The 12,697-nt window shown below is 43.8% G+C and overlaps 1 protein-coding gene across 2 annotated transcripts in view; it reads right to left on the bottom strand.

Moving 5' to 3' along the window:
* SLC38A1 (solute carrier family 38 member 1) overlaps nt 1-9,368 on the bottom strand; it is a 42,695-nt gene extending 33,327 nt beyond the window's left edge. The window contains exons 1-3 of one of the 2 annotated variants that reach the window (XM_030959414.1): nt 9,298-9,368; nt 9,078-9,138; nt 239-451 (exon numbers count right to left, since the gene is read on the bottom strand). In XM_030959414.1, coding sequence (XP_030815274.1) covers nt 239-357 — 119 coding nt within the window. In that variant the 5' untranslated portion in view covers nt 358-451; nt 9,078-9,138; nt 9,298-9,368. Of the gene's footprint in view, nt 1-238; nt 452-9,077 lie in introns of both variants that reach the window. The other variant, XR_004061173.1, reaches the window with a different exon arrangement.
* Between the last annotated feature and the right edge of the window lie 3,329 nt (nt 9,369-12,697).

Genomic DNA, 12,697 nt, shown 5'->3' with positions numbered 1-12,697 from the left:
ATGAATTTTATTAGACTAATTTGAAACATTCAAAATGATGAATAAATTGCTACTCTGTTTGCTTTATCTGCTATTGCAGCCTATGCCTAACAGATGTTACGTATGAAATTCAAATTACATCTTCAAATGGAGCATGACTTGGTAATGAATAATTCAAGATATATATACTGAAAATTAGAATGCTGTTTTTAAACAGTGTGTTTCTTAGCAGAGGCAACGTCAGTGGAAAAATACTCACCTATTTATCTGGCCATTTTCCACCTCTGTGAAATCATTTGAATCATTGCTGATGTTATCATCTTCAGGGACAGTCATATTCTGCAATTCGGTCAGTTCTAATCCAGCTTTGAAAGGCATGCTGGGTGAGGAGCTGTGCCTATCCAAGTGGATCTTCAAATACTAGTGTTTGGTTGGTATCTCGTGAGTAAACTGCAGCCACAGTGTCAGCAACCTAAGCAAAACAAAAAGAAAAAATCCAAGATGTATACCAGCAGGCAATATCACCAGGAGAAACCAGTGAAACCTGCACGGGAGGGACATCCATACCAAGCAGTTTTGTACTGTTAGATGGACCTCAGGTTATTATCTAAATACATTGCAGAACAGTAGTAACCTTGTATGTCTTAATGAGGTCAACCTCACTAACCTTACACATTTACCCTGTCCTGCAATCTATTGCTGAAGACAGTTATTTTTTTTAAACTTGTGAGCAAACCCAGCCTGTTTGTTTCAGGAAAAAAAGATTAACCTCAAATTAAGGAATAAAAACTATTTGCTTGTCCAAGTCTGTCCCAATTCAATATCTGGTGTTTGTCTTCTGTAAGTTCTTCATTCTTACTTAAAAATATAAAATACATGCCCATGCTGTTGCTAAGTGGGATACAAAGAGGGATAGAGTTATCCCAGTACTCTGTTCTACTAATACATGTATTCCAGCCTGTTAAGGATTTTTGGGAAAGCACAGGTCCAGTGGATGCTTTGTTCAAATTTTTGGATGGTTAAACTTGTTATGAACAAGGAGAGAAACAGAAAAAACCAAAATCCCTAAGCTCATGTATCTCAGAAAGAAAGAGCAATGTATACCTTGTGTCAAGCAGTTATTATCTAGAGACCAGGTGATCTCTCTTCCGATAGATGTGTTCCATAAAAGCACAGAGAGGAACACCAAAGGCAGATCAGACAAGCCTGCTACAGTGACATACTTCCTCATTAGCAATGCAAAGCAACTGAAAGACCAATATTTTCTGGAGTCCAATCACCCTCGGCTGAGCTACAACTCCAGCGTGGTAGTGAGGCAACAGCGTGTTACTCACAAACAAGCTCCTGCACCACAACTCTCTCAATTCCCATTTTGTGAATGAATTTCCTGCAGTATTGCCAAACAGCTATTCAGCCTGGGGTACGTGGTGAACCCTCAGACACCAGATTAATTCGGGGATATTTTAAAACTCTCAGGGCTGCCTCAAAGCCATCAAACTGCATGCAACCCAAGAGGCACGAGCATCCCCAGGCTCTTGCCAGGCGAGACAGGAGTATGTAGTTCACTTGTTCAGTTATGACATCTGCCTGTTTCAAATTAAGTTTACAGAAGCCAGTACTTCTGTTTTATACCACATCCCCACCACAGAAGATAGCTTTGCAAATGAAGCAGTGTTTTCCCTGTAAATTCTTTCTCAGAAACGCCATTTTCAATTTCTTAAGAGCCCATCCTGTCCAAAGTTCAGGTACCAAGTTTAAAGGCTACCCTAGAGGCTAACAGCAGGATCCCTTCTCTTCAACTGAAGGAGCAGCTAAGCATGTGATTATAGTGGCAAACACTGCCTGGTGCAGGGGTAGAGTTTGGGGTGTGTGAGCTGCGTACTTTTCAACTCCTCTGCAAAAGAGATTTCCACTACAGATACCAGGAGAAAACTGCTCAGGTATTAAAATGTTGGCACAATAAAATATTTAAAAAAAAAAATTGATTTAGGCTGCTGATAAATAAATGCAGACTGGCAAGCAGAGGGTGGCTTTAGCATTCTGGAACAGTCTTCCCAGAGGCTGCAGGGATATAATAGTCTACCTATTTTGGAAGAGAAGCACAATCTTTTTATAAAAGGATAAAGCCACAGGAGTAACTGCTGAGGTGGCAAGGACCAAGCCCACTGAATTCTGAAGTTTCCTGTTACCATGAGTTCCTAAAACAAACAATTTCTGAAGAGACCTAGCAACCTCTGTATCGGGATCTGGGTCCCGTGGCATTTTAAAGCCTGTGTAAAGGTTCAGCTGAGATTCAAGCAGAGAAGCTTTTCCTTTGGGCACCGTTACGCATCATGATGCCCAGGAGGATTTTCAGAACTGCCTTGACATTGCCTGTGCTTAATAAATTCCCCATTAAGTGTTTCAAAAGCAGGTGCTGAAATTAGCAGCAATGTGAGGTAAGCAGCGCACTGGAGAGCAGCTGCACAGCTCACTGACGTGTGGCTCCAGCTTCACCCTCTGCCCCTCTGTCCCTGAAACACTACAGCACCAGGCTGGCAGGAACACAGCTCCCTGCTTCATTCCCAAGGAATCTTTGCAGCACAAAAATGACAAGCTTTGTCTGTTTCAATCAAAAGCCTGCCTCTACAGAAAACTAATTGAATGAAGACTCTTCACAAGGGCATGTAGTGATAGGACAAGGGGGAATGGCTTTAAACTGAAAGAGGACAGGTTTAAGTTAGATATTAGGAAGAAATTCTTCACTGTGAGGGTGGTGAGGCACTGGAACAGGTTGCCCAGAGAAGTTGTGGATGCCCCATCTCTGGAGCTGTTCAAGGTCAGGTTGGATAGGGCTTTGCACAACCTGGTGTAGTGGAACGTGTCCATGCCCATGGGAGAGGGGTTGGAACGAGGTGATCTTGAAGCTTTTTTCCAACACAAACCCTTCCATGATTCTATAGGACAGGGCAAAATCTTAGAGCAAGCTGAAGCACCAGCAATCATTTCAGCAGATTTCATGTTTCAGACAGACGAAGTTGCTCCTGAAGCATCGTGACAGTGGGCACATCTCTAAATGTGTGTCAGGTTCTTGCTAGGGTAAGTGATTTACTAAAAAAACCACCATAACAAAAACAAACAAACAAAAAAAATCTTGAATGAAATAATGCATAGCACTGCCAAGTATGAGAAAACCTGATCTCAGCATCAAAACATGATGTGGGTGAGGAGAGAGTGGTGGGGCTGGGAACTGAAGTTTTCATTGTCATGGCCTGAACTCATCACAGATCTCTGGCAAAGTAAAACCAACATGTCCTCTGCATGTCTACCTATAAAATTAAGATGATAATAGTGACACTAACACTCAGTTTGTGAAGCGCTTGAAGATTTAGAGACAAAGGGTGATACAAGTGTGATACCTGGAATAAAACACTATGCAAATCACAAAATTTTTGCAATAACTTTATCTTAGAGATATACAGAGAAAACCCTTTGTTACTGCTAATTACTCTGGGCACTCTCCACAGTCAATGGAGTATAGGTGGTCACATGAATTTGATCCCCAAATCACCTACTCTGAATTCACCCATGTGACAAATCACAGAGCCTAAATAAAATCTAAAATCCCAAAAGGTGTGGGATCATGTCAACTAGCTTAATTCCTTACCAATCTAGCGTCCACTCCAGACCTGTCACTGGGCCTCTATAGCTGAGCCTGGGGCTGCTGGAGGCCAGCCTCCTTGCCCATGGGAGGGGTCTGCAGTCACACTGAGCTGTTCCCTGCAATTGCAATAGCTTTGCTCCCAAAAGAAGATTCAACGCTGGAACAGCTGAGCAAGTTGTCACCTCAGGTGTACAAGACACTAGTGCTGTGAGAAAAAAATCCCAAAATTGCTTCAACTAATGAAAATTCACCATATGTTGATACTGAGCTTTAACGGAAGCAGCAGGGTAATATTTGTACTTTTACGGCCTTTTCATTCAAGAAATGTCTTAAAAGACATCCAAGTAACAATGCTATGTTGGCAAGAGTTCTTAGGCTGAGCTTTATTCCTAATTCAAGTTGAAAGACAGTAAATAATCACATTAATAGTGACTGCAGAAATTCCAATCACCTAAGCCACTGTGGCTACTACTCTGTCCTACTACTCAGCCTTAAACTTCTCAAAAGGAAAACCTCCAGAGACCCACGATCAAACCTCTTCTTCCAGACACATACTTAGTAAATCATAAAGGACAAATCAGAATTTTGCTCTTGCTTCAAATTATTTCTACTCAGATGGGCAAGCACTCCCTCTTGTAAAAGGCGTCAGCCAGAGAGAAAATCCGCAAAGAGCTAATGACTCTTCAAAACAAACCTCAAGGATCTGTGTTTGGTAGCTGACCCAGCTCCTCTGTTTAGTAGAAAAGCATTGCTCTGGCCTAGCAGCTTGGCTTTCTCTTTAAATATCCCATGATATGTCTTGTAAAAGCCATTACAGATAATTTATTTGCTGTGTGCTCCTTGCAGAATATGGGAAAGATTACAACTGGTCACAACTTCAGGAGGACTATGAGATGACACAAGAAGATAAAATGAGCTTATTATTTTCAAGGACACCGAGACCTTCACAAGCCATTAAAACATATTCCAAGAACTGTAGTAATTTTTTCTGTTGACTTGTGAAACATTAAAAAAAAAATCCCTGTAACTCCATTTTCCTGGACTGTTAAAATTCCACAAGAGCAGTAATGGGATCAAAAACTTTATGTTTGAAAAAAATATGATAATACAGACAATCTATTTCTTCTGGTTCATGCATGAATCCTTTCTAGGCCATACATGGAAGAGGTAAATCTCATAAAACACTCCGCCAGAAGCTGTGTTTCTAAAAAGAACATCATCACTCGTGGTAGTAATCACAACAGCTTAATTCATGTGCCATGTTTTTTTCATATCCTGTAAATGACACAGTTCCAAAAGTGTAATCTTAAGGTACATGGCTGCTCAAAAGCTCACCCAGTATGTGAGAGGCATTTGGGCAGGTGGTCAATCTGGACCACATCTAGTCCATCTCTGGGTATGGTTTTTGCAATATGCCCTTTTTTTTCATTGGGCACTTCATTCACTGCACACTTCCTGCAGTCAAACAGTCTTGGGGCTGGTAAATATCCAAGACACACTAAGCACTTTTAACTATGGAAATCAAGATAATTTGCTCAAAAGACAAAATGTGACTCAACTTTCTTCTCAAAGAGAGTTTTGCCAAGAAAAACTTGGTTGGTTACAAGTCATCAGAACCCTGCACTTGAGTTTCACACAAGCTGTTTTTATTCCTGCAAAGCCTGAGATGTGAGACGTCTTTCTTTGGTCATACTTTTGCAAGTTTTTTCAAAGAAGAGCAATATGACCAGTAAGACACCATGGATATAAATAATGAAACACAGAGACTGAAACTCTGCGTACGAACTATTCACTTAAATGACAGAAAGCAAGAATAGGCTTTATACGTAACGGTATCACACTGAGAGGCAGGGAAGCAACTATCAGCTTTTTTTCTGCATTGGTGACACCTGACATGAGGGACATAAAGCTCCAGACTTACTTCTCATCTACAGAAAGGACAAAATGGAGAGATTACAGAAGAGCCACTGAGATAACAAAGAGCTTGGGAATTAGACTGACTCACATCCACTGAGCAAACATCTGCAGTGCTTGAAATGTCATTGCCTCCAGCTCCTCAGCTCTGCCCCTCTGCAGCAGGCTGCAGCCACAGGAACAGTGGAAGGAACTGGGTTCACCCCAGCCCCAGTGGTGTCCCAGCTGGGTCCAGGTGCCACAGAGAACCAACAGGGTGCTTGCACTGTCCTGCCCATCAGGGCAGTGCCAGGATGAGGGCAGCGTGGTGGCCAGAAGGCCTTGGTGCTGCTGCAGCCATTTGCTTGGTGTCTGCAAGCCACCACCTCTCATCCCCTGGCTCCTCTCTCTCACAACCCCACAGCATGCAGGATGGAAACAGTTAAAAGATAAGATAGGTGGTGGGAAAACAAGTGTCAGAAGTCTTGGGAAGGAAGCTCAGAAAAGGGTGCCATAAAACAGAAGTGATGAGAACAAATGTGGATAGTCAGCCTTTCTCTTGGTAGTGCACGACCTTGTGCTGCAACAGGAAAACGTTCCTGCTCTGCCCCATCACTCTCCACACTGCCCTTCCATGCTGCCATGAAGAAAGGGAAGACAGTCCCAAATTAAGTTTCGACAGGCTACTCAGCTGATCAAAGGCAGGCAAATAAGAAACCATAAAATCCCAGTCTGATTCACCAAGTGATTCATTACTTTAGGCAAAACACTTAAAGATGAGCCATAAAGGAAAATGGTCTTAAGTACATTTTTGTTTTGAGCCCTTCCCAGTCAAATTAGGAAAGGTATTTGGCAGAGGAATATAGTCACATTTTTTCCTAATTATATTTCTTTGTGAAATTCTCTTGACAGTCTTGGTTTTCAGAAGAGATCCCACAATGCACCGCCACAAATAAATGCACTCTTGTCTTCCACAGAAAGTGGAAATGCTGTATGAGTGGGGCTTTATGGGTCACTGCAACAAAACACACTATCCAGATGTATTTCTAAGGGTTAAACAGCAGCTTTGGAATTCCCATTTAAATAAACTTTTGTACTACAGAAGGAAGAATCCTTTGTATAAGTGTATGTGTAACTTACTTTTCCTCTGCCCCGGTTTACAAGTAATTTCTCTGCCTCAGTTTTCTTGACTGTAAGAGACCTGAAGCAATATTTACCTGATAAGCATGGGCAAATATTTTAAGCACTAACTGCAAAACATGTAAAAGCTGCCATTTTTCCCAAGAGCAGCTGCTCAAACTTCTTGGATTGGATTAAGGTCACAGCAGTTAAGTATCCATCAGAAAGGAAACTGAATTCAGGCTTATAAATATTTAAATATTTCCATAACATCCACTTGTCTTCACAATACAAACTTGTAAGTGATGGTTATTATCGTGTTAGTTGCTGCGCAGATTCCAACAGAAATGAGCAAGATGCTAAAAAGAGAGAGAAGAGCACAGGAGAGACTCCCATTTCTGCTCGGTCACCACTCTTACACTGCTAAGAACAAGCTCCCAAAACAGCAAACACAGACAAAATGTAGGACAGAGACCCAGGATGAGCAGCCTCCAAGCAGGAAGGCCGAGAGAGCACTGCCTCCCCTTCCACCCTTTAAAACCCTTGTAAAAAGCAGGATTTGGGCACGAAGGACAATTGATCCTCCACATTTTACAGCAGTCTGCAGAAAGCCTCAAACTCGGGGGAAAATCTCTTCACACGGGTATGTGCAGCTTGGTGCTCACTGCCAACAACCGTCTCCCATCCTCACCCAGCCTGGAGAGCCCAGTTGGTCCAACTACAGCATAAATAGTCTCAAGTGACGAGACAGAGGATGCTGCAGTGTGCTTCAGTGAAGTGCTCTCTCTGTGGTGCCTCTTAAAAAGAAAAAAACCCGACCTTCCGAAAAGGCAAAGTCAAATAGGAGTCATTCAGCACGACAGTGAAGCAGATCCCATTTTAGTCAGTGAATTTCCACCGAGCCTCAGCAGAAGGCCTCTGCTCACCAGCAATATGGCAGTTCGGAGATTTCATGCAGGTTTTGCAAAGCGGATTTCAGCGCCATTTCGGCACGGGCTCCTAGCCTGGAAAGGGCAGTTATTGATACCTATATCCTTCAGCAACAGATGGAATGTCCTTTTAGAGGCTTTTTAAATGAAGTTGGTGTTTTGGTAGCAAATGAAGTAAAATTTAGATGGAGCATGCTGTTTCTTTCTCCCCCTGCAGCTGTTTTTATTACTTCTGATCTATGAAGGTTATTTTCAAAATGTAGGGGATTTTTGCTTTGTTATGTTTTTTATTCCTGCAATATACTTTATCAACTAAAATGTATCTTTTTCTTACATTTTACTTCTAGAACAATGTCTGTTCTATGTTATTTTGCCTTTCATGCACAAGTAAAAGCCAAACAAACCCGAAGGCAAAGGAAGCAGAGCACAGGTTCCTATTTGTAATTTGGACTAAAGGTTGGCAGATATGCCCCACAGCACTCTGGGACTCTGAATAGCCTGCGGACACGAGGTGAGTCCAGCTGGTAGCACAAGGAAACTATGGCTTCTCCTTCCATAAAACCAGCTGCCAGATCCAGGGTTTATTTCAGTCCTTCCAATGTCACATAAACAAAGCACGGTTTTACACACCTCATCGTCTCCTCCCTCACAAGGAAACAGACACATGCCTAATGCTACAGGTTGCATTACGAACTCTGCAGAACAATGGAACAAGCCCCCTGCCACAAGAGCGAGCTGGACGTACACACACGTGAGCCAGTGCACCCCCGGGCATTCACCCGGGCCTCTTTTTGTTCTCGCCTTGGCTCACGAAAAGCGACCACCTCAGCTGTTGCTAGTATTTACGGGCACGACGCACACGCGTGCGCGCCATGGGCCCAGACTGCATTTTCCGAATACCGTAAAACTTGCACTGACCCCATGGCAGTGCTGGGTTTAAGGGAAAGGCAGGAACGTTCCCCGGGCACGGCTACAGCGCGGCCGCGCACCCTGCGGGAGCTGCGGCACCCGCGACCCGGCCGTCACAAGGGGCAAACTCATTTATTATTACTACATTTTTTTTCGCTGCCAGCGGAAGCCCGTAGCCGCAGACTGCCAGGTTTTTGTTTTATTTCTGCGGGTTTTGTTTGTTTGTGGTTTTTTTCCACAAACTGCTGCCCGCCTCAGCAGTCGGCGAGGGCAGCATCGCCTCCCGCCTCCGGCGCGGCAGCGCGCCCCAGCCGCGGGAGATGCCGCATGGCCGCCCGTCCCCTCGTCCCCTCCGCCCCGCCGGGCTCCCCGAGCCCCGCCCGGCTCGCTGCTCGCATTTTTAGGGTTTGCACTGGGCAGCACCAGGGGCGAGCAGACACGTTTCGCAGGGGATGGGGGGAGGGTTGCGCACACGGCGGGGACAAAGCGCGGGCGGCGGCGGGCTCCGGGCTCTGGCCCGCGCTGCGCGGCCGTGGCGCGGAGACAAAGGGTGCGCGGGGATCCGCGGCCCCATCCCTCCCAGTGCATTAGCCGCTGCTGCCTACCTTCCCCAGGAGCCGCGGGGGACCCTCCGAGAAGCGATCCACCTTTACCGCCGGGATCCGACTGGAGAACCCCGACAAATAATTACAGTGATAAAAATAAAATAAGATTTAATTGAAAAAAAAAAAAAAAAAAAAGAAGAAGAAGAAGAAGAAGAAGGAGAGAAAGGGGCGAGAAAGGGGGTAAATGAAACTGGCGAAACGAAATCGACGAGAAAGATACCCTTCCTCCTCCCGCCGCGGGTGTGTGCATGTGGAGGTGGGCGGGCTGGCGGGAGCGCGCCGGGCGCGCGCCGCGCGGGGCCGGCGCCGGGGCTGCGCCTTCAGGTGCTGCGGGGCGCGGGAACTCCGCGGGGCGGCCGCTCACACGGGTCCGGGCAGGGCACCCACGGGCCCCCCGACACGCCCAGCTCCTCGGCTGCATGGACCTTCAACACCTTTCCTTAAAAAAAAAAAAAAAGTAATTTTTTACTGTTTTTACAAAAGACAATGATTTTTTTCACGCCACGGTTGGAGAACCCCTCCTGGCAGCCAGGCTGGATTTTTGTGACTTGAAATGGCTACGGAAGATCTGGCACTATTGTGTTAGCGGATTTCCTGTTGTGTCATGCAAAAGGTATATGCTGAAAATGCTGCTATTTGTGCAAGAGGTCGGAGTATTTCCTGCTGGGGCAAGACACTTTCCTTTAAATGAACGGGGGAATTCAATGCACAGATGATTTACTGTAGCTTGTTATTTCCATCATAGTATCTCGAAAGCATTGCATGAGCTTTTTGGCTTGGAAAAAATTTTTCAAGAACTAACCTGAAGCAAGATGGTATTGCAGCTGCCCTTGGCTGCCCTCCCCTACAGAACACATGACTTGCATGGGATATCACAAGGCAAAGAATGAAAGGGTGATGGAGCCTGTGGGTTTGGGTGCCTCACTACCCATGGAGGGTAATGGCTTCTGAGAAGCTTTCATGGCAACTCTTTCATAAGCTTCTTGAGGTGCTTGCTCTGGAATTTCCACTACTGTGTCTCATAAATGTCAGGCCAAAAAGGCAGATGACACACATGAAGAACTGTGGTTTTCAAATTACTGATTTGCATATAGAAATTGGATTCCTGTTTTGGTGCTTTCACAATTTTTATTTTTTTTCCCCCGGTAAAGCAGTTCACAGAATCACAGAACAGTTTGGGTTGGAAGGACCTTTAAAAGTCATCTAGTGCAACCCCCAGCAATGAACAGGGACATCCTCAGCTACATCAAGTTGCTCAGAGCCCCATCCAGCCTGTCTTTGAATGTTTTCAGAGATCCACCATCCTTCTGGGCAACCTCTTTCAGTGTTTCACCACCCTCATTTTCCTTATATCTAATCTAAATTGACCCTCCTTAGTTTAGACCCTTGTCCTATTGCAACAGGCCCTGCTAAAAAGTTTGTCACTTTCTTTCTTATAGGCCCCCTTTAGGTACTGAAAGGCCACAATAAGGTCTCCTTGGAGCCTTCTTTTCCCCAGGCTGAAAAACACCAACTCTTTCTGCCTTTTCTCATAGGCTCCATACCTATGGTCATTACCAGGACCCTACTGCTCCAAAGCCCCATATGTCTCCTGTGCTGAGGACCCCAGAGTTCTCTGAATGTGAAGTGCTATGCAAACAGTATTTAATTAGCACCTTTTGCACCCTGCTAGGACAAGAGCCATATCATCCCAGTATTGAGAGTGAAGCCTGAGGAAGAGCTAGCTTAACAAGGGCATTAGGGCAAGGGCTGATCTTTCAACCTCACTCATGTGATTAAACCTCTCACATCAGAATCATATGCAGTTCCAGAGAAATTTAGGATTGACAAAAGATGTGGGACTGGATTTCAAGCCAGAGGCTTCACTCCCCACCCAGCCCTCAGTGCAAGGTACCATGGCTAAAAAATCAATCTCTCCCCCAGATTATTGAATAAAATGTGTATTATATAGTGGATGAGGTCAGGTGGTGTTACTGTAGGGAATAAGAGGAAACTACTTTGTTTCTTTAAAACAAAATATGTATCAGGCTATCAGGCGAATGATCATTGATTTGATGTGTTCTGCTACCTCCTTTCCTTTTATAGTTACAAAGGCAGGCTATTTGATTCTTACCTTGTCATGTGCATTCTTAGAATGGAAGTAATTATTTTTAATAGAATTTTTTAAAAAGTCTTTTTAATATATTTTAAGCAGCTCAAAAATTATAGTACTTCTCAAGAATGGAAATTATTTTACTTTGCATCTTTAGCAGTTCAAATTTCTGCAATCTCCCTCTCAATATCTCTCTGATTTTTTTATCACTGTTGGTTCTGTTTGCCTTGATATGCTGTGAAATTTTGATGCTTGTGGCAAGCACCTTCTAGTTCTAGTTTTGTGGTTTCTTGTAGGCTTTTTTCCAACAGGTTTTCATGGCAGTGACTCCTTATTGACCCTATTCACTCCTCCTGTGTCTTTATTCTTTTCATTCATTATCTTGCTCCTATTCCTGGTTTAGAGATATATCACAAAATTCAGGAATTTACTGTAATATTTTTCTTTCTGTTGTCCATATTAAACTGGTATGAGATGGTCATCCATCTCAAATCTTCTTGGATGTCTTTCAATGCACTTTTATCTAGTCAAAATGAATCCTCTTTTCTTTCCTCTGAAATAACCTTGAGCCTTTCTCTGTTTGTGGTATCACTATTCTCATCCTGCTTTTGTTCAGACCTGCAACTTCCAAATATCCTTTAGATTATATTTTGCCTGCCTAAAATGAATCAACAGCCATGTTCATTTTCAGAACTACCCTCTGAAGTGCAATGTTCTTCCAGAGTCTGGAAAATTCCCTTCTGTACTCTCCTTCAAAAATTTATGCTTATTGACTAACTTATTACTAATGGAAACTGCTGGTATGCAACAAAAAATATATCTACATAATAAAAGTGGACTTAAATCAAAAGACACCAAATACTTCTTTGGTTGACTAAATTATTGCACGTGTGAATATTTGGCAATTTTATTCATGCCGTTTCAGAATGCTGTTTGATTTGGCATGCATTTCATTGAATGTGGGGGTTGTTTGGCTTCTTTGTTGCCTTTTGCTTCCAAATTGCAGCAAAGGCTACCAGACATTCCAGACAATTCTCGCACCTGAAACAAAGCTGATGACAGAGCATCATTAATTTTGTATGATTATCTGTTCAACTATTTTACCCTCAGGCAAATATATGGCTGCAGCCCAGGGGAATGGAGCTGCTGGAGTTGGAGATGGCTGTGCCTGGGGCAGAGGAATTCAGGGCTGATGTGATGAGGCTGACAGGTGGAGCTGGAGGTGCTTACAGAGTTCTCTTCGCCTCTATTTTAGTACATCCGCCATTGGCATGCTTGAACTCATGTGTTAGTGCTTGTGTGAAAGAGAGGAGAATAAAAGAGAACAGATCAGAAGTGTAAATCCAGCGGAAGGAGAAAATCCTGTGTTTTTCAGAGAAGGTGCTTGCTGTCAGAAAGTGACCTTGAACCTCTTTAAAGTCTCTGACTGCTGTTCAAGAATAGTGATGAAGCAAAGGGCGTAAGCAATGGCTATTTTTGCACCTCAGTACTACATCTAAATCAAGTTGAACAAAAATGCACATAGAAT

This window comes from Camarhynchus parvulus, chromosome 1A (genome assembly GCF_901933205.1).
Source record: "Camarhynchus parvulus chromosome 1A, STF_HiC, whole genome shotgun sequence".
Taxonomy (NCBI): Eukaryota; Metazoa; Chordata; class Aves; order Passeriformes; family Thraupidae; genus Camarhynchus; species Camarhynchus parvulus.
The sequence above is the reverse complement of the archived record's forward strand: the minus strand, read 5'-3'. Positions and strand labels throughout refer to the sequence as shown.